Below are 21,663 nucleotides of genomic sequence, written 5' to 3' on the forward strand. Positions count from 1 at the left end.
CATAGCAGAGTGAGACTATGGCGCCGCTTTTCCGACGGCGGCGTCAACACCAAGTCTTAACCGAAGGTTAAGTTTTTGAAATGACAGCATAACTTAAAGAGTATATGGACCTAGTTCATGAAAATTGCCGGTAAGGTTAATCAAGTATTACTGAACATCCTGCCTGAGTTTCATGTCACATGACCCAGGTCAAAGGTCATTTAGGGTCAATGAACTTAGACCATGTTGGGGGAATCAACATCAAAATCTTAACCTAAGGTTAAGTTTTTGAAATGTCATCATAACTTAGAAAATATATGGACCTAGTTCATGAAAGTTGGACATAAGGTTAATCAAGTATTACTGAAGATCCTGCATGAGTTTCAAGTCACATGACCAAGGTCAATGGTCATTTAGGGTCAATGAAATTTGGCCAAATTGGGGGTATCTGTTGAATTACCATCATAACTTTGAAAGTTTATGGATCTGATTCATGAAACTTGGACATAATAGTAATCAAGTATCACTGAACATCCTGTGCAAGTTTCAGGTCACATGATTAAAGGAGAATGAAACTCTTGGAGCAAGTTAGCTTTTGTGAAAGCAGAAAAATCAAAGAATAAGATCAACAAAAGTTTGAGTAAAATAGGACTAGCAATAGAAGAGTTATGAGCATTTGAATGTCGAGATCACTAATGCTATGGAGATCATCCCATTGGCAATGCGACCAAGATCTATGATGTCACAGATGAACAACTCTCCCCTTTTGGACACTGAAAATATACCCCAAACATCTCTTTTTGCTCATTCTAATCATATGACAAACGATTCATCAATGATATAATGTTGTGAAACCTCTGTACTTGTCCTCTCATAAAGAGAACACCTCACCTTGTGATAGACTCTATAAAAGTGAGAATATAAGTGAAATAAGTACTAAAGTAATGAGGGAGTTGTACGTGTGTGACATCACAGATCTTGGTCGCATTGCCAATAGGAGGATCTACATGGCATTAGTGATCTCAATATTCAAATGCTCATATATTTCTTATTATTCATTCAATCTTCCTCAAACTTTCAACAATATGTTTCATTGATTTTTCTCTTTGATATGGATTCAGCTGGTTTCAAGGGTTTCATTCTCCTTTAAGGTCAACGGTCATTTAGGGTCAATGAACTTTGGCCAAATTGGGGGTATTTGTTGAATTACCATCATAACTTTGAAAGTATATTGGTCTAGTTCATAAAACTTGGACATAAGAGTAATCAAGTATCACTGAACATCCTGTGTGCATTTCAGGTCACATGACCAAGGTCAAAGGTCAATGAACTTTGGCAGTAATGGGGGTATCTGTTGAATTACCATCATAACTTTGAAAGTTTATGGATCTGACTCATGAAACTTAGACATAAGAGTAATCAAGTATCACTGAACATCCTGTGCGCGTTTCAGGTCACATGACCAAGGTCAATGGACTTTGGCCATGTTGGGGGTATTTGTTGAATTACCATCATAACTCTGTAAATATATTGGTCTAGTTCATAAAACTTGGACATAAGAGTCGTCAAGTATCACTGAACATCTCATGTGAGTTTCAGGTCACATGACCAAAGTCAAAGGTCATTTAAGGTCATTGAACTTTGGCCATTTTAGAGGTAATTATTAGATTGCTGTCATAACTTTCAAAGTTTATAGATATAGTGTATAAAATGAGGATATAGGGGTAATCAAGTATCACTGACAAGTTTTAGGTCACATGATCAAGGTCCAATGTCAATGAACGTAGTATTGTATCATTATATGAATGGTGTTTTTTGTGAATAATTATTTAAATGGTGTTTTTCAAAGTCAGCACTGCTGCTATATTGAATCGTGTGATGCAGGTGAGACCGCCAGAGGCATTCCACTTGTTGTCTTAATTTCATATATAAATATATAAAAAGAATTGGACCAAAATCAAGATTATTATTCTATTTTGGCCTGAAATGCACCAAAACGGGAAAAAAATTATTACTGGGTGCCATTTTGTGGTTACCCCATTGATGATAGCACATTGGAGTCACTGGGCCAAGAACATATTGATCCAGATCCAGTTCAGAACTGTATTTCTAATGCCTTTATGGTGTAGATCCTAATTTTTGTCTCGCCTGCATAGCAGAGCAAGACTATTGGGCCGTGGGCTGAACGATCAAAAGTGCTTTAGTTTCTAACTTTTGCCTCAGTTAACCTTGAGGTATTTTTGATATATATTGAAAAAACGAAGAAAAATACATTGATTAGGAAATGGCTTGTTCCAGCAGTAAACCTGCTGCAGTTAGCAAAATATGTAATTTAGAACTTCGGTTTCATCATGCTACCTAGTTATTTTACGAGCCGCACATTTAGACATGCGCACTGCAATTGCACAGCTGGGAAATGTGAGCGCTACAGTCGAATTTCGAGTCGATTTGGTCAGTAATAAACTGTATTATTATTTCTACTCTCAGTATATCGTATCCCTGGAAATCTCTATGTACGTCAATCTCCTACCTTTAGTTGTAAATCATCGCAATATATGAATATTCTTTTTCTACCTATAGATAAGATTAGCGTTAAAATAGTAGTTAAGGACGGAAGGTGGTACAGTCAGTATGCTCATATACGACAGGCTATTGAGTTATGTGGCAGCATGTCTCTTTTTTCTAATACAAGTTTATTACAAAAGAAGTATTCAGAATTTAGATCCAATGTTAATGTATATAATGATATTAGATTGGTTGATAGTATTATTTCATTAAGTAAATTGACAGTTAGGAAAATATATTATGAATTGATCCAAGTAAAACCTGAAGAATCTAGAGCAGAGGAATTTTGGTATAATACCTTAGTATTTGACTGTTTACCAATTTGGACAGATGTTTGGTTATTTAAGTTAAAGTTAGTTAAGGACAATGTACTGGTCAATTTTAATTTTAAGTTCATGTATAATATTTTGGCAACACCAGCTAACCTTTTTAGATGGAAATTAAAAGAAAATGACCAATGTTTTTACTGTGATCAAAAAGGTGATTGCAGTCATATGTTTTTCTCTTGTAACATAATGATAATATTTTGGAAAAAAGTTGAAGAAAATGTACAGAAATATATTTTGCCAAATTTTCATTTCCAGCCATGTCATATATTATCAGGAATTTCATTTAGATCAAAAGAAAAAAATGATGTAGATATAATTTTGAATTATGCTTTATACACCATTTATAAATGTTTCGCTGGAAAAGAATCTAAAAGGAAAATAACGATTCAAAGGCTGTTTAATATTTTGTTTTACCTAATAAGATATCGTTTACAGATAGAAGAAAATGTGAAATCCAGAAAACCATATATTTCCCTCCAGAAATGGAGGCAAATGTTAGCACTGTGAATATATTTTGTTTAATGAATAAAGAAGACCAGCAATAGTTATTTTACCAAAAAAAAAGAAAAAAAGAAAAAGAATGCATAAAAGCATATTTTTGTTTTAAACCAAGGCAGGGTAGGAAGTAATTTATATTTTTTAGAGGCTATTTTTCTTGTTCACACTGGGGCAATTGCAGAATTTTAGGGGCTATTTCTTTCATTTGAAGGTCTAGTTTTAAGGGGTAAAGTGTAACTGTGCAGTAAAACTTAAAAGCAAATTCTTCTACCACAGTTAAAACATGGATCCTACCATGGTAAGAATATTGATTTTCTAAGTAATCTTGAATATTGTTCTTGGGGCGACTCTAGAAAGAATGGTCACCCCCAAAGCATGCATTTGGGGGAATTTTAGGGGCAATTTTGGGCTGTAATGAGGGCGAAATCGCCCTTGTTTATTTACTGAGATGGGCAAAGGTACGAGCGTACGTAACACTCGGCCTTGTGTACCCTCCCTGATATTCAATGCTTGTTTTCTTTCGCCCGTTAGATATTACAACGTTTCATTATGGGGGATGAATGGATACAGAAGATCTCTCGAAAGAGAAATATGCCTTATTACTTCAACACGAGGACAGGAGTAACTCAATGGAATAAGCCACCAGGACTGTCACAAAAGGTAATATGTGTAATAAGAATAATAATAATATGCAACATTTATATAGTGCTTAATTCAATGTTTTAAGGGTTGCTTACTTTCTCCCTGGCTTACGTGTAACACGGCTACTCTAATCAGGCATTCTTGTATTTAAGGAATTTTTTTCCTCCCGGATACCTGTGTGGGGGCGTCTTGGTCTAGTGGTTACGACGCTCGTTTCTCAATCAGAAGGACATGGGTTCAAATCCCAGCCATGGGGTGTTTTCCTTCAGCAAGAAATTTACTCACATTGTGCTGCACTCAACTCAAAAGAGGTGAATGGATACCCAACAGGATCAATTCCTTGAAATGCACTGAGCACTGAAAAGCGCTGCTTGACCTAAAGCTGGGGGTAATAATAATAATAATGATAATGCACCTCGGAATAGATTATTTCTTGATAGATGGCGCAATATATATGCCTATTGTTATAATTACGACACCTGGGTGGAGAGTGGTGGAGAGTGGCAAATGTAGATAAACACCTTGCCAAAGGACGGAGTGCTGCCGTAGGATTCAAACCCAGGACCTTGTGGTTCAAAGTCCAGAGACTTATCCATTGAGCCACAACCAGTAGTGCAGAAATACCAAAGCTGCCAACTAGTACTGCTTTTCAGTATTTTTAGTACTGAAAAATGAGAAGAATACTGACGGATTCATTGTATGTGTTGTCCTTATGCTATTTCTTTGAAAATACTGATTTTTCAGCTTTTAAAGTACTGAAATGTTCTCGATCAGGTTGGCAGCTCTGCACTTTTTTCAGGGACATTGACTCTGCATGCGAATGAGATCTATCAGGGAAGGGATGAGGTGTCATTGCATCATCATCATCATCATGCATATGATAATTATGAAACAAATTATGGCTAGCCGCAAAGGCTTATTGCCAGTTTTCAGTAGCATCAATTAAAGTCAAATCACATTAATGCAGATTTGAATTGAAATGATATAGGCAGTCCTTTCAAACTGCAATCAATTGGATGAAAAGTGCTACATTCTATTTCTATTGTCCCACATGGAGATTTTTACCACTACCAGCAAGTTTTATAAACCCCTGAAGTGTTCAATTAAAACAAATATTTGGAGTGTATTGTGAATTTTTCTTTCACATTTTCTCTCTCTGCAGACACGTTATGATCAGAATCTAGAGAGGAGAGAGTCCGGTGAAGAAAAAGATGAGAGAAGCACAAAGAAGGCGAAAGAATTTTTGTCAGGGACAGGTACTGAGAGCAAGTCGTCTTCCATCAAGGATTCCGCTTCAGCTTCCAAGGCGATACCTTCCGGAACTGACGCCTGTTCATTGCCTGGGAACCAGCAGAACCTACCAAGGGTGATACTCCCGAGGAAGAGGAGGAAGAGGAAGAAAATGTCATCATCTTCATCCGAAAATCCGCAGGAGGAATTCAAAGAAACTAAACAACCTGTGCCAGGAGATAAGCGTAATTTTTTGGCAGGGCCCCCGGCAAAACGTACCCAAGCCGTAAAACCTGTGATGAAAGAGACCATTCGTCCTGAGGATGTGAACAAACCTAGGGAAGAATACCTAACTTTAAAGGAAACCAGTAGTGCCTCTCAGTCTTTGAAAAAGACTTCACCAGAATCTTTTTCTTTAATGGAAGTTGACCTCCCTTTGAGAACTGAGGTAAGAAGTTGTAATTTTTGTCAGACTTTTGCATGCAAACATTTTCTCAAAGCAAGAATGTGGATTCTAAATTGAATAAAAGTAGTATCCATTTACAGATTTATGGCTCTGTCTTGGAAGAGGCATTATGATCACAAACTAAAGATAAATGTGTCAGTAGTTTGCTTGAACGACCAGCTTTTCGTAAATATTGTACTTCAGATATAATGTTGCTGGATGAGATATGAATGCATGTACCGTTTATGCAATATAACGGCCCCCATGCTTCTTGTAGATTTTAAAAATCACTTGGTTACATTATGGCAATGTAGAAACTGACAAATGGTGCACAGGAATTTTCATTCTTTTTTTATCAAAAGTGGCTTAAGTTAGTCGTTTGTTTAGGTACCTCAAGTTGTGTCAATGGCATGACTTTGCTGCACCATGCATAATTCACAGAATCTTTCCGACCCCCTATAGACCTGATGCATATGAAGTCATAGTCCCATAGCGCCCTCCCTCAGGAAATATACGAATATGTGTAAACGGAGTTGTCAGAGATATGCCAGCTGCAGATCACCAACGCATGCAAGGCAATGGTTCAGCCTCTAAGATGGCGGCAATGCCAGTGTCAATTCATAAAGTCTCTCTTGTCCGTAACATGAATTGGAAAATTTGGAGGGAAAATTTGCTAAATGCTGGCCAAATTTGGCTTACACTTTTGTGTCCAAATTATATTTTACCTTAATTTGTGCATTGATTGAAAAGAAGGACCTTAGAGTGTAGGCCTACATTTGGTGTTGGTTCTGGTATTGATGTTGCATTGTTTAATCTACATGTTGATTGCTTTCTTTCTAGATCCTAACACCTGGGGCCCGTAACACAAAGCTTAGCAATGATCGTAGAACAGTTTTCTACGATTGATTCCATAGACTACAATGTAAAATCAGTCGTGAAAATCAAGCGTACGATCAATCGCTAACCTTTGTGTTACGGGACCCAGATCCATTATTAAAAAATGATTCAAAGCATATTATTGATTTCTCAACACCTAACAAGATTCATCCCAGGACCAGATGGGTGTTTCATGAAGCTGTTTGTATGTTACTGACGACTTTATAAGCAGCTGGTGACACTTTATTAGGAACTAAATCAACACCAATTACAATCTAATGTATATCTTTTACCACAAGAAATGGTCACCAGTCACTCTTAAATGAACAGCTTTATGAAACACCCACTCGCTTCATTTCAAATTTTGGTGCTGTGCTTGATGTCAATATTGGCCAAGCACTAACACCAAATGGTTGACACCAAACTTGACAAGACGAGTGTATGTAAACCTTTTCAATCTCGTGTTTTCAGGGGAAAGTTCTTGTGGTAGTGGACACCAATGTGCTTATCAACAGTGTCGACTATCTCCAGCATATCAAGGGCAAAACAATCAAAGGTAAGTCAACATAATCTGTGATGATACAGAAGAGTAACAAATGGAACATGAATTGATTCATGGTGGTCCGAGGTATGGCCACTTGAATTCCTAGTTACCCCCATTGGCCCGTATTCTGAACCAAGGTTTAAATCAAACAGGTTTCACTATGGAAAGCCAATTGTGGCTTGAAGCTCTCATTGGACACTCTAATCATTCATAACTGTCTAGGAATGAAAATTGAAGTAAACCCTTCAAAAAGTTGTGCAACTAAAGTTTGAAGGATGATATCTGTTTTGTTATTGTAGACCAGGTTATAGGTAATACAGCTTTTGTGTCCCCTGGATGAATCTTGGCAAAAGCAATCAAGTTATTAATATTGCGGTCTTCAGCTTCTCACTGCTGTACTCTGGATTGGGGAAGTCATTTCTCTCCAACTCTTGTATCAGTATGTACAGGAGACGTAACGATGTCAGCAACACAGCCTCAGAGCGGCCAAGTAGTATGGATTTTCCGTATTTAGTACTGAAAAATGAGAAGAATACTGATGGTTTCATGTGAAATACCAATTTCTAAAGTTCCAGTGTTATGTGTTGTCCTATGGTATTTCTTTGAAAATACTGATTTTCAGCTTTAAAAATACTGCAATTTTCTTGTTCAGGTTGGCAGCTCTGCAACCTCATTCTGCCCAGTAACTCAGTCTTGAATGAAATTAGAACAGCAGTGAATTCCTTCAGATGTGCAGCAGTTTTACAATCCTGTTCTGTCTCAATGCTACATGTACATGTATATTTCATAGTTTGGCTTTATCACGCATGTAAGTGGTGTATTTTAGGTTAAAGGAAGTGCGACGGGACTGTGGTAATATGCCTCTCTTGCAAACAAGTCCTTGCCTTGCACCATGTTATGAAGATGAAGTAGCCCTAGGTCTAGCCCTCGAGGCTCAATCTGTTTCCAACTAAGATCCTTCAAAGCTTTGTCTTTGTCCTTGAATACCGGATACTTGATGTACCTGTATGTCTCAGTCTTTCCATACTTTACTTCCCAGTTATCCACAAAAGATACATTCTGGAGAGAACGGCTGTTTGGCCATTGCGGTTCAGGTTTACGAGAGGATTGCGATTTTGAGGCTTCGTTAGTTGATGCACTCCATTTCTATCAATCTTGGTTTTTAGTAAAGTTTTGGTAGCAGCCTCTGTGATAGCCGATTGTTTCTAAATCTGCACCAGCAAGGCTCTCCGGAATACGATCAAAGACCTCATCCATGCAATAAGGGGAATCATGAGGTTCACCGAGTCTTCTGTCACAAATGCTATTTAGCTGAGCCAGCTTGTATGTGGCAGGTCCCCATACTTTACTGAGCGGCATGAAATCTAAATGTTCAATACCACTCGCATGTAAAATGCAATTTACAGGAGGCCTTTTCTGTGGTACTTCTTATTGACCACCACCTTTACTACTCTTGCATATTGGCAGAGTTAATCAACTGCTACGCTACAACTATGCTACAGTTGTTCACCAACAACAGTTCAGCTAATTGTTTAATCTTGCTCCTACAGTACATTTTAACGTATAGACATCAATATCAATTCAATTCACTTTATTCACAACCATATAAAACGTACAATATACAACATACGATATAATATGAAAAAAAACAAAAAAACAATCAATACATAAACAAATTAATATAATGACAAATGGGAAGAGTAGAACCAACATGCAGTGGATGTAGGGGATTAGCAAAGGCCAAAGACCTATCGAGGCCAATCCCCTTGGTTCTGCGCATTGGTTAAAGAAAACAAATTAATGGTGATTATACAGTTATATGTACAAATCATTCAAGATGACAGGTCCTTTGTATCTAATAACAGTTCTAGAAAATTATACATATATTTTGGCAGATAAAAGTCATTAATATTTCTTGTTGAATACATATTTATGCTACTCTTAAGGGTGAAAAATCATTAAAAATATCAGGTAAAGTCCTTTTGGAATATCACAACAATATATCCATCTCTTTGTACCAAAACAGACCTCCGTCACGTTGGTCAATTTTTTTGTTTTCATTTCTTTTCTTCAGCATTTTAATATATCAGAGTTGTTTGAATCATAAAAAACAACCCTCTCCGTTGATTTCTCATACTTAAATTATCCAGGAAAATTGTGTCATTTGTTTTCCTATGATGTCTAATTAAAAAGTTATGCGGATAATTTTGTCAGAATCCAAGATGGCTCCAAAGGAACCCCATATGTCAATATTTAAGTTTGGTACAGTGTAACATCAAAATTCATTCACAAGACACCTTGAGGATTACAAAAATGTATGAGAAAAATCTATCAATAGGGTGCACAGGAACCATATTTCCTGACTTATCTACATGTACAGAGAGCATCTAGCAACCTAGAGCTTCCAAGGCCCCAAGGCGGGCCATGGACCCTGACCACAATGGTCAAGCACTCCGCATTTGAGATATACAAATCCTCACCAATTCCTATCTCCACAAGTTGCCATCTTTACAACTGTTGTAGCTGGAACAGCTAAAGTTGCAAACTGCCTCCAGTAATTTGAATTTTAGAAATACCATTTACTACTGTTTCTTTTTTCTTTCTTTTTAATGTTTAATACAGATTTAGGAGATATAATGCTGACTATTCCATGGATAGTAATGGAAGAACTGGATCAATTGAAGGTTTGTAATGATAAAAAGTCAGAAAATAAAAGTCAGAAGCACAATTTTCATTTCTCAGGATTCATGATCCCACACCCCACCACAAGCATCTTATCACCATTCTCACATTAGTGGTTATTACTCTCACCTTGTAAGTAGAGGGTCATGCGTTCCAAGTCCACAGCGGCCTATCCAATGACCGGTTAATCTGTAAGCTACATACCATGTATTATTATTTGTTTTTTAAGTATCACCTTTATTCAATATAAAACAAAGGGAAGTAACATACAGTGAAAATAAGTCCAGGTTACTCTTCTTTTTTTCAGAACGAAGTACAGGACTAATAATGAAAAAAGAATTACAGATAAACAATGTAACAATAAAATTTACATAAATACATTGATGATGCAGAAAAGAAAATTGAAATAGTAAATAAAGCACACCACACCCTTACAACTGACATGGAGAGAGAATAGAGGGGAGATGGGAAGAATGAACTTGAAGAAGAGATATATGAGGAAGAAAAAGTGACGAGCGAGAACTAGAAGAAAAAAATAAGAATGTGGGAAAACTACTTTAAGAGACACATAGCATCTTAAAGTTCCACTCATATGTTTTTTTTTTTTTTCATGTTTCTCTTTTTCAGGGTCCTAACTGCATTGCAATTACGCCACTGTCTTCTGCCGTAAGAAAGGCTCTGGGTTTTCTGCACAAAAACCGAACCGATCCTAACATTAAAGGCCAATCTTACAATCATGTAAGTATCTTTTAAGGGGGAAGTTCGCCCTGGCAATAAGTTGGTCGTAATAAAAATAGAAAAATTTGAGAAAAATATTGTTGAAGATTTGATCAAAGAATGAGATAGTTACGATTTTTCTTTCATGTGTTTGATTTATGATGCCATGATATTGTCTCCAAAATATATATGGCACTAAGAATCTTTTGCAGTGGCTTACCCTGCATTCCCCATTGATCTGTCTCTGACGTATGCTATGATTAGCGATGAAAAAAATCTTACAGGATTGCTGCATGCTAAACCTAGCTAAGACTGTATGTAAGGTGCCTTAAAGAAGAGGATTATTGCTTTTAAAATGTATTGCTTTCTTTTGCCAGTTTATGAAGACAAGAAGAGGGAGAGAAGTGAAAGGATCCAATGATGACATGATTCTACAATATTGTTTGCAGTGCAAGAAAAAATGTAAGAAGGTTTAATGGGGATTCCATGCTCTCCATGATACAGGAGTGCGAGATGCGTCCCTATTGTGATGTCACCGATAGGTGTACATTCCAAAAGATTGGTCGACAACATTGTACTCAATACCATGCATTTATCGCAGTGTTTCTCTTCCAAAGAGATTTAGCAACTCATTAAGGACGTTCGACAGTTGAAATGAAATCCATGTCATTTTCACCAAATATTGCACGGAGTTACTTTAGCACCTAAATATTCCAAATATGCCAAAATTAACATGGGTTCATGTGCTTGATTTTTTGCTATCGAGCTTTGAAGTTCACCTATTTGAAAGGTCTATAGAAATACGCAATAAAAATTATTTAGCATTTTTATACCTCACAAGATCACAACGTTGAGTTTATACCTCTAAATTTCACCAAATTTTACATTATAGTTCAGAATCATATACTTAAGAATAAGAAACCGCAAACTGATTTCTTGAGAAACTCTTCAAATTCAAGGTCACCACATCATGGTAAATCTAGATCTGGTTATAAACCCAGCTCTGTGGATTCATGAAATATAAGCTGAAAATGCCCACACTGAAGATCACCAACACATATTAGCACCTGTGGGACAGTGTGTTATTATTGCTTGGAAAAAGACCCAACAAAAGACTAAAATACCATGCTTTTTTTTCTGCAAATTTCTCAGCAATTACACATTTTCAGACAATCATTTGGCACATATTTTTTTATTCATACATATAAACACTTGATGGTAATTTTATAATAATAATAATGATTGTAACTTTAATATAGGGCGCTTAATACAGATGGATTCTGTCCAAACTCAATTTTCAGGTCAGTACCACATCTGGCATGTTTTAAGACTGATTTTAACAAATTTACTATTCTTTCTTTTATAAATAGATCCAGGAAACCTGGTCGTGTTGCTGAGCAATGATAAGAATCTTTGCTTGAAGGCATCCTTCAGTGGTGTGCCATCCTCAGGAGACAAGGTAAGCTGTCTTCTTCTTGAGTTATATCCACTTGGTCTTCTCTCAATTTGGTCTCATTACAGTCTAGTTCAACCATCACTTGGTCCCCGTGACACAAAACTTCGCGATGAATAGTAAATATGAAAGAACACTTCTGATTGGTTACTGGTCAGTATTTTGAGCCAAATGCACGTGTAACAATGATCTTGATTGGTCGGTTCATTTAGAGATTGATCGCTAATCTTTGTGTTATGGTACCCTGGTCTACATTGTAACTGTCATTTAGTCTAAGGCCTACATTATATTATTTCCAAAATTATTTTTCACTTAGATGAATGGAGATATTTAATTGATTAACAGTTCATTGAATTATGTAGATGAAGTGGTGTTTAATAGGCCGAGTGAGTTTAAGTTATGCTTCAAGGGTTGAAGATAAATGCATAAAATGTGTGTTTGTGTAGGTTTTCACATAATGTTATTTCATATAAAGTTTTGGTCTTTGGTCTCATGTGTAAGTAAAAAGATTCTTGTGTTACGGTGATAACATCTGCATACCACTCCAGAAGGCCTTGAACGCATCAACGGGGTAGACTTAGTCAGGATCTTAATTTGTTCTGGGGCCCGTAACACAAAGCTTAGCAATGATCGTAGAACATTTTTCTACGATTGATTGCATGGACTATAAAGTACAATCAATCGTGAAAATCAAGCGTACGATTAATCGCTAACCTTTGTGTTACGGGACCCTGATGTCTATTCTTTCCTGTCAGGACTTTAGGAATGAGATCAGTAAACAGGCGAATAGCCACGCCCGGCTCTCCATCTCGTCCGACGACAATGAGGTATCCTCTCCTACCAAGGATCAACCTTCCTCTGGGAGATCTACTCCAGAAGGGGCCATTGCCTGTATCTCTCCCATAGAATTCAAGGGTTCTGGACCGTTTCAAAGCAGCACAGGTGTGGTTTGTAGAGTAGTCATCTGCCGAGACCCAGAATGTTCTTCTATCTGGGCCCCATTACATAAACAGAGCTGGCAGCTAGGATGTTTAAGGGGAAAGTGACACTAAATAAGATTTTTTCCTGCACTATAGATATGATTTTTGAAACTTGTATATGATGACTCAAAGTATGTTTTTCAAAATTTTAAAGAAAAATAGGATGAAACTAGGGTAAAAAGCAATAAGAATAGTATTTTTTTTCACAATGAAAGATAAATACCAGTTGTGGTAATGATTTCAAAATGAGTTTCAACTGAATCCAATAAAATTACCATCCTAGTGTTTGTATTTATAAATAAAAAAATATGTGCCAAATGAGAAATGAGCAAAATATGCACGGAATTCCATCAAATGTCTCATATTTTTCTTATCGATATTAATACACTGTCCTACATATGCTTTTCTGTGTTAGTGATCATCAGAATTATTGGTTTTGAGCTAAGATTTCATGATTTCACCAAGATAAGTTTACATTACATTAATGTACTGGTTCTAGATATATGATAATTTGTTGACAATTAACCTTGATTTAAGACCTTCTCATTAAATAATTGTTTGCTGCAACTACTTTCTTTTACCTTAAAGGTTGGCAGCTCTGCATAAACCTTTAATGTGGGGTTGGCTTCTATTATTGATTGCATTGTTTATTATGTGTGATTAATCATAAGATTCAGCCCCATAATAAATCGCTAGGTTTTTTTTTACAGCTCTTTGGTTGTTTAACCACTTTCTTATATTGTACAGTGATGACATGCATGCCTTATTATTTTTAGGTGGTCTGTCTATGACAGATCACCTATTGATTTCGCCAGAATTTTCTTTCTTTATTCTTTATTCTTTATTTCTTTATTTATTTTTATTTCTTCCGTACACTTTTTTGTACACACGTTCACTCGAAATCGACATGGTCAATTTCCTTCAAATTTCTGTCAGTCATCAAGCTCTATGATTTCAAGTAAAATCAACTTTTTCAAGGTCATCAGGTCATGATGACGTCATCCAGGCGCCATTTTGTAAAATCACATTGTCGATCATATCTCCATTATCAATTATCAAAAATCAATCAAATTACCATCACATCAATTTCAGGTTAAGGGTCAACAGGTCATGTCATCAAAGGTCACCTGGAGGTCACGACGCGCGCGTACGCGCTCGTCAAATTTATAAAATGCTCAAAATCACCTTTTGACCAAATTAAAGTACGTTTCAGGTCATTTTAAGCATTTCAAAAATTTGCGCACGCACAGGTATGCGCGCGCGTTTCCGCGCGTAACGCCTTCAACGCAACGCAGAAACGCCGTTTTTTTTTATATCCTTGCATTGATAATATAATTCTGAGCAATTTGATACCTTGATCAACCTTCTACGACCATTAATAACGAAATTAACACCCGTTAAACTTTGCAGCACGTGTGCGCACGAGCTCTTACTATAGGCCATATATGGGCAAAAACATACCTATTAAAAATTCACTGTAGCTCTTTAAATAGTCCGTTGACCCCCAATTTTTTTTTCATATATCGATATAGTATGAGTTGTAAATTTGATTTCATGTCACCATTGTCCCTCAATTTGATCATGACGTCATCAAAATTGCGCCTAAACTTAAAATTTCATTTTTTCAAAAATGACGTCATCAAATTTATGCAAATTTGATCATAACTCCGTGAATATTGATCATTTGTCGCCCAGATTTCAATATGTTGTAGTTTAGAATGTACTCTTTCTCGTCAGTTAGCATGAATTTTCATTTTGAAAAACGCATCATGGTGTAAAATTGCGATGAAAAGAGGCATGTCATTTTTCCTCATTTTACGTGTAATCTCTATGGGACATGACTTTTTCTCAAAACTAGATTCTACATTCCTCTATTTCGTGAGCTATATCTCCATTTTTTCTTGTTAGTTATCCCTGAGCTTTTGGTATGTTGTAGCTGAGATTCTAAGCTTTCGGAAGTGTGCCCTCCTTTTTTCAAAGTCATTAGGTCATCGTGACGTCATCCAGGCGCCATTTTGTAAAAATCAGGTCATTATCATATCTCGATAACGAGTCATCAAAAATCAACTATATTTGGTATACATCAACTTCAGGTCAAAGGTCAACTAAAAATTTCATCAAATTCCGCGCGCGCACCTCGACGCGCACGTACGCGCGCATCAAAATTTTAAAATGCTCAAATTCGTTCCAAATTAATTTTCCATACGTTTCAGGCCATTTTAAGCATTTTGCAAAAAAACGCGCGCACGCACATGCGCGCGCGTTTTCGCGCGTAATTTCATCTTCCAACATAGAATCGCCAATTTTTTTATATCAATGCACCGATAATATAATTCTGAACAATTTGATACATTGATCAACCTCCTACGACAAGTAATAACGAAATTATCACCTGTTAAACTTTGCAGCACGTGTGCGCGCGAGCTCTCACTACAGGCCATATATGGCCAAAAAAAGGGGCAATTGAAAATTCACTATACCTCTTTAAATAGTCCGTTGACCCCAATTTTTTTTTCATATATCGATAGAGTATGACTTGTAGATTTGATTTCATGTCACCATTGTCCCTCAATTTGATCATGACGTCATCAAAATTGCGCCTAAACTGAAAATTTCATTTTTTCAAAAATGACGTCATCAAATTTATGCAAATTTGATCATAACTCCGTGAATATTGATCATTTTTCGCCCAGATTTCGATATGTTGTAGTTTAGAATGTACTCTTTCTCGACAGTTAGCATAAATTTTCATTTTGAAAAACGCATCATGGTGTAAAATTGCGATGAAAAGAGGCATGTCATTTTTCCTCATTTTACGTGTAATCTCAATGGGACATGACTTTTTCTCAAAACTAGATTCTACATTCCTCTATTTCGTGAGCTATATCTCCATTTTTTCTTGTTAGTTATCCCTGAGCTTTTGGTATGATGTAGCTGAGATTCTAAGCTTTCGAAAGTGCCACCATTTTTTTCGATCAGATGCCAGGATCATGCCCGTTTTTCGCTTGCAAAATTGGATATGTAATTCTCAAATTTGCTTCCGTGTAATCTATTTGGGAACGTGTAATCTCTATGGGGAATATCGTGGCTCAATGGATAACGCACTTGACTTGAGTTCTCGGGGGCGCAGGTTCGAGTCCTGGGGGTGAACAAGATGATTTTTTTTCCATTTTTGTTTTCTTTTTACCACCTCGTACATGATCCTTTATGATAATTTAAAGGTATGAAAGTTAAAATTTAGCAAGATTAAACAGATTATAATTACTTTTTTCATATCACATGTATTTTCATATATCAAAGAGACCCTTTTCACAGTTCTTTATCATCTCCCGTCTTTCACAAGTATTCCATCCATAATGAACATTCCGTTGTCATGAAGATCATATTGATCTGCATAAACATGGTATTAGTGATCATGATGGCGAGAATAAGGACAGACCACCTAATTCGTCCGCATGACGAATTAAAATCTAGTTTTTATTTATTTTTTTTTAACTTCATTGTATCAATTGGCTAGGTTGACTATAATACAGATATTGCCCTTCCTAAGGAGATGAATGTAACTTTTCATTTCCCAGACAGTTATATTTTCCGAACGGAACATATTTTGCCTGAAGCGCACAACCCTGAGGGAATATACGTGTATTTTCCTGAGGGATAAATATAGCTTGAGAGGGGAGATGAAGTGCTATTTATGAAACAAACCAGGCAATGTTACATGATTCAGTTTGGAAATATTTATAAGATAATACTGTATCAAAGCTCATTAGGTCAGTGGTCTAGTAATTCTATCCTCAAGCATAAAGAAATTTCTTCCTACCATCTACCCGTTTACCTTGGTGGAGAGGGGCAAATTGAGATAAATGCTTTTCTGAAGGGCTCTAGTGCTTTTCATTTATTATATCTTTATTTTTAAAAAAGAACGACACAGTATCAACTTGAAGACAAAGTGAAAACAAATATTTTCAATAAACGGAACATGTGTAAATGTTCACACCTCATCATCAGTCTAAAGTCCTCTTTGAAATCCAAAATTTACAAATACCCATTACTCTATTTATGATTTTAGGCTGATGATGAGGTGTGAGCCTTAAAACATGTTCTGTTTATAAAAATATTATCATGTTCTTTTAATTTTGTTTTTATCTTTATGTTTTACGATTTATAGGCACCAAGACTCAAGGTAAAGACAGTGAAAGGAGAACAGTATCATGGCCAACTCAGGAAAGTGAAGTAAAGAGAAGCACGCCTTCTGCAACAAAACATCAGAATATTACAAATAGTACCAATAGTCACAAGACATCTTCACCAAAACAAAAGACTGATGTAAAGACTAAATCAAATATTCACATTGGAGAAAACAAGGTGAAAAAAGAGGAACGACTGTCGACATGTACCCGCCCTGTTAGAACAGCAGAGACCAATTTGGAATTGAAAAAGGAGAAATCTGGCAAGCAACTGAGCTCAGAGTTGGTCACAGAGAGGAAGAAGAAGGTAATGGTTATTACCAGCTTTAATGATAATAAATAATAACTAGATTTTAATTTGTCATGCGGACGAATTAGAGGTGGTCTGTTGGACATATTTAAACAGATAAATAGATAATTAATAAATAAATAAATAGATAGATAGATAGACATATTTAAACAGATATGTAGATATTAGATAGATAGATAGGTAGGTAGGTAGGTACATGTAGGTAGGTAGGTATATAGGTAGGTAGGTAGGTAGTTGGGTGGGTGGGTAGGTAGGTAGGTGGGTAGGTAGGGTGGGTGGTGGGTAGGTAGGTAGGTGGGTAGGTAGGTAGATGGGTGGGTAGGTAGATGGGTGGGTATGTGGATGGGTAGGTAGGTACATGTAGGTGGGTGGGTAGGTAGGTAGGTGGGTAGGTAGGTGGGTGGGTGGGTAGGTAGGTAGGGTGGGTGGGTAGGTAGGTAGGTGGGTAGGTAGGTAGATAGATAGATTTGTATAACGCAAAAACTATGTGCATATATTCTACTGTGCTATAATTAAGAGCTTATGAAATGCTTGAAAACTTATTTAGAAAAGGGAAAAAAAGAATGTATGGGGACTAGTTTTCAGTCTAAGTTTTAACGTTTCTACTGATGGAGAGGTTCTAATTACATATGGCAAATCATTCCATAATTTGGGGGCTGCGCAGGCGAAAGCACGATTACGAGTGGGGATGTACCCTCATTTATTTAGTGAAAGCGCCATGGCGTAGTGGTTCTGACTCTCGCCTTGCAATCAGAGGGTCGTGCGTTCGAATCCCACCATAGCCTTGCATCCTTTGGTAAGACGTCAATCCACACTTTGCCACTCTCACCCAGGTGCTAATTGGGTTCCGGTAGGAAGCAACCATCATTGTGGTTGTTTGTTTGTTTGTATTTATATCTTTATAAAAGTCATAAATAAAATACATGAAAATCATGAAAATATTTACAATGGAGGATAGCCCATTTCAGTGATATCTTACAAAATATCACTGTTCTTCTATGTGGTCCTAAAAGTTACAAGTGTGTGCCGTAGAAGCTGCTGAAAAGCTATCAATCCAGTGACCGGGTAATGATAACTGAAGTGCTTTGATCAGTTGTAGATTAATATCATGCTATATAAAAGCCAATTATTATTATTGTTATTCAAATTTATGCTTTGATATCATTATGTATACTAAAAGAATGTGGCCATGCCTGGAAATATCAAACTATGATTAATTCCTGCTCTATGAGATGTGAATCTAACTGACTTTTTTTTTTCATTTTTGCCTAGGAGAAAGACTACACCAAAGAGCTGATGGGATTTGTAAAGCTTATGTTGGTTATCATACTGAGGCATGAGATGATTGAGAGCTACACTAATCACTGGTAAGGATAATTATTTTTTTTATAGGCCCGTAGTCTAAAGTCGGGTTTATTTTAGACCATGGTCTAACTCTGTGCTAAAATTATGGGAAGCCAAATGTTTTTCAAAATTTTCATTGCATTGTATTTTTCTTAAGTTTACTGTGCTCTTTCCTGATTCTTCGATGGTGAAGACAATTATCTTATTCATACTTCCTAGACAATTGAGAATGATATGAGAGTTAAATGGGCTGAAATATTATATCTCTACTGTTAGTGATTTATGTCACAATTGCCTTTCCATACTTAAACCACAACTTTAGACAAGAGTTTGAATTAGAACCTGACTTCAGAATACAGGCCATAATGTTCAACATTTTGATGTTTGAAGGTTTGCATAGGGGTATGGAAGATAGAGGAAGGGGTGAGTTTCTAGAAGGACTATGAAAGGAAAGTGAATTGAGGTAGAAGTGAAATGGAGAGGCAAGAAAATGGAAGTTTGGAAGGTAGAGTGTTCTTTTCTCTTGAAGATGGGCCCTCAAAATGCCAGAAACATGGATTCTTTTCTCCTGCTCTACAGCTCCACTCGCCAACTAGTGCAAACCTGCTCTTATCTCTTCAACTACTCGAGCCTCTGAACTTTTCTGGTTTACAGTCCTTAAAAGGACTACACTCATTTCAGAAAAGAATGTACTCGACGTTCCAATTTCCCTCTTTCTTGCCTCCACTTGTGGAGTGTCGTGGCCCAGTGGATTAGTCCCCGGACTTTGAAACAGAGGGTCGTGGGTTCAAATCCCAGCCATGGCCTAGTTTCCTTTAGCAAGGAATTCATCCACAGTGTGCTGCACTCAACCCAGGTGAGATAAATGGGTACCTGGCAGGAATTTATTCCTTGAAATGCCTCCGCGCTGTAAAAGGCTGCGGGGCTAAAGCTAGGGTAATAATATCCAAGTCCTTTGGAAGTGCATAGAGACATTATGACATATTGTGCACTATACAAGAACTGCGTTATTATTCACTTCTACCTCTATCCCAGCGTAGGAAATACATCAGGGTGACAGGCGATTTCACCCTCATGACAGCCCAAATCGCTCCTAAAATGCCCCCTAAATGCATGCTTTGGAGTGACCATTCTTTCTACAGTTGCCTCAAGATCTGTCATAAACAATATTCAAGATTATTTAAAAAAAACAATATTCTAACGACAGAGTGATATTTGCATTTACCGCTTACTTTCTTGTTGCCCCTAAAATTAAAAGAAGCCCTTCAAATGAAAGAAATAGGGTCTAGCCCCCAAAAGTCTGCAGTCGCCCAAATTTGGAAAAAAAGATGGCCCTGAAATTGAAATTTATTTCCTACTCTGCTTTATCCTTTTTTTCTTAGTCCTTCTACTAGGACTCACCACATGATGTACCATAAACTACATCCGCAATTGTCCTTAAAGGACAAGTCCACCCCAACAAACAGTTTATTTGAATAAAAGGAGAAAATCCAACAAACATAACACTAAAAATTTCATAAAAATCGGATGTAAAATAAGAAAGTTATGACATTTTAAAGTTTCACTTAATTTCACGAAACAGTTATGTGCACATCCTGGTCGGTATGCATATGAGAAGATTGATGACATCATCCACTCACTATTTCTTTTGTATTTTATTATATGAAATATGAAATATTCTAATTTTCTCCTCATTGTCAAGTGAAACAACAATAATTAATCCCTGAACATATGGAATTAGCATTGTTTAATATTACATGGTTCAGTCAAGTTGGTTCATATTGTCAAATTTGTAAAAAATGAAATATTGTTTAATTCAAACAATAAAAAACAAAAGAAATAGTGAGTGAGGGACATCATCGACTGCCTCATTTGCATGTTACTAAGTTGTGCATATCACTGTTTTTTGAAAAATAAGCAAAATTTAAAATGTCGTAACTTTCTTATTTTACATCCGATTTTTATGAAATTTTCAGCGTTATGCCAGTTAGATTTTTCTCTATTTATTCAAATCAACATTTTCCTGTGGTGGACTTGACCTTTAACACCTTGCTAATTGTCACACACCATCTTATTCAACCTACTTAACCTCTGAAGAGCTTTCTGCGAGTGGTAGTTATGAGCAGGGTTATGAGGATAATTTATGAATTTTTATCCTGGAATTTTAATGTATTTTCTTTCGTTAATGGTTTTATTCCAGGTTAGATATTGTACACAAGAAACCCCCTTGGTCTTTATTGGATGCTCTGCAATGTATTAAGAAGTAAGTGCCATTTTCATCTATTTCTATATTCAGTAACTACTGTAGATTGGAAAGAAATGTTTAATGTATTTTGAGGAATATTTTAGCTACACTAAAACAAAATTAAGGTCAATTAATTGAATATGAATGTAAATTGTGAAATACACACTCTGGTCATAATTTCTGTGTACATCAGAAAAATTCATTTAACGGCTAGCTCGCTGAGCAAATCTCTTTGTTTGAGAAAATGGGTCTGAATATGCAGTCTATAGAAGCCTCCTCACAAGCTGTGTATGTATTAGACTTGTCCAAAGGTCCAGTTGGGGTCTTTTCCTGCAGACTAGCCCCCATACTTCGGCGAAACCGACCCAAAACTGACAATAGGTATTTTGTTTTAAATTCTGCCCACTAGGAATCTTGCTGTAGGATTGGTCAGAAGTCAGTCATGTGATAATGGGTAGTTTCCCCCATCATTCATCACTAGCTTTGATGGAACTTTTGTGTTTTGCTGATCTTTTCAGCCCACAGAGTCATAACACTTCATGAATTAGTTTGAGTACGCGCAAAATGAAGAGGTCATTGCCACTCAATTTTTGGTTCCATCACATGCAGTGACGATCGTGCAAGGTCTAGATGCGGA

General features: G+C 36.6%; 1 protein-coding gene across 2 annotated transcripts in view; it reads left to right on the plus strand.

Moving 5' to 3' along the window:
- LOC129278297 (transcriptional protein SWT1-like) overlaps window positions 1-21,663 on the plus strand; it is a 33,577-nt gene that overhangs the window by 848 nt on the left and 11,066 nt on the right. For both annotated transcript variants that reach the window (XM_064110270.1, XM_064110271.1), the window contains exons 2-12: window positions 3,903-4,031; window positions 5,176-5,691; window positions 7,036-7,120; window positions 9,731-9,792; window positions 10,418-10,528; window positions 10,885-10,969; window positions 11,878-11,966; window positions 12,716-12,902; window positions 17,109-17,434; window positions 18,710-18,804; window positions 20,982-21,044. In XM_064110270.1, the coding sequence (XP_063966340.1) occupies window positions 3,921-4,031; window positions 5,176-5,691; window positions 7,036-7,120; window positions 9,731-9,792; window positions 10,418-10,528; window positions 10,885-10,969; window positions 11,878-11,966; window positions 12,716-12,902; window positions 17,109-17,434; window positions 18,710-18,804; window positions 20,982-21,044 (1,730 nt within the window). In that variant the 5' untranslated portion in view covers window positions 3,903-3,920. The remainder of the gene's footprint in view (window positions 1-3,902; window positions 4,032-5,175; window positions 5,692-7,035; window positions 7,121-9,730; window positions 9,793-10,417; window positions 10,529-10,884; window positions 10,970-11,877; window positions 11,967-12,715; window positions 12,903-17,108; window positions 17,435-18,709; window positions 18,805-20,981; window positions 21,045-21,663) is intronic.

Source organism: Lytechinus pictus, chromosome 15, assembly GCF_037042905.1.
Source record: "Lytechinus pictus isolate F3 Inbred chromosome 15, Lp3.0, whole genome shotgun sequence".
Lineage (NCBI taxonomy): Eukaryota > Metazoa > Echinodermata > Echinoidea > Temnopleuroida > Toxopneustidae > Lytechinus > Lytechinus pictus.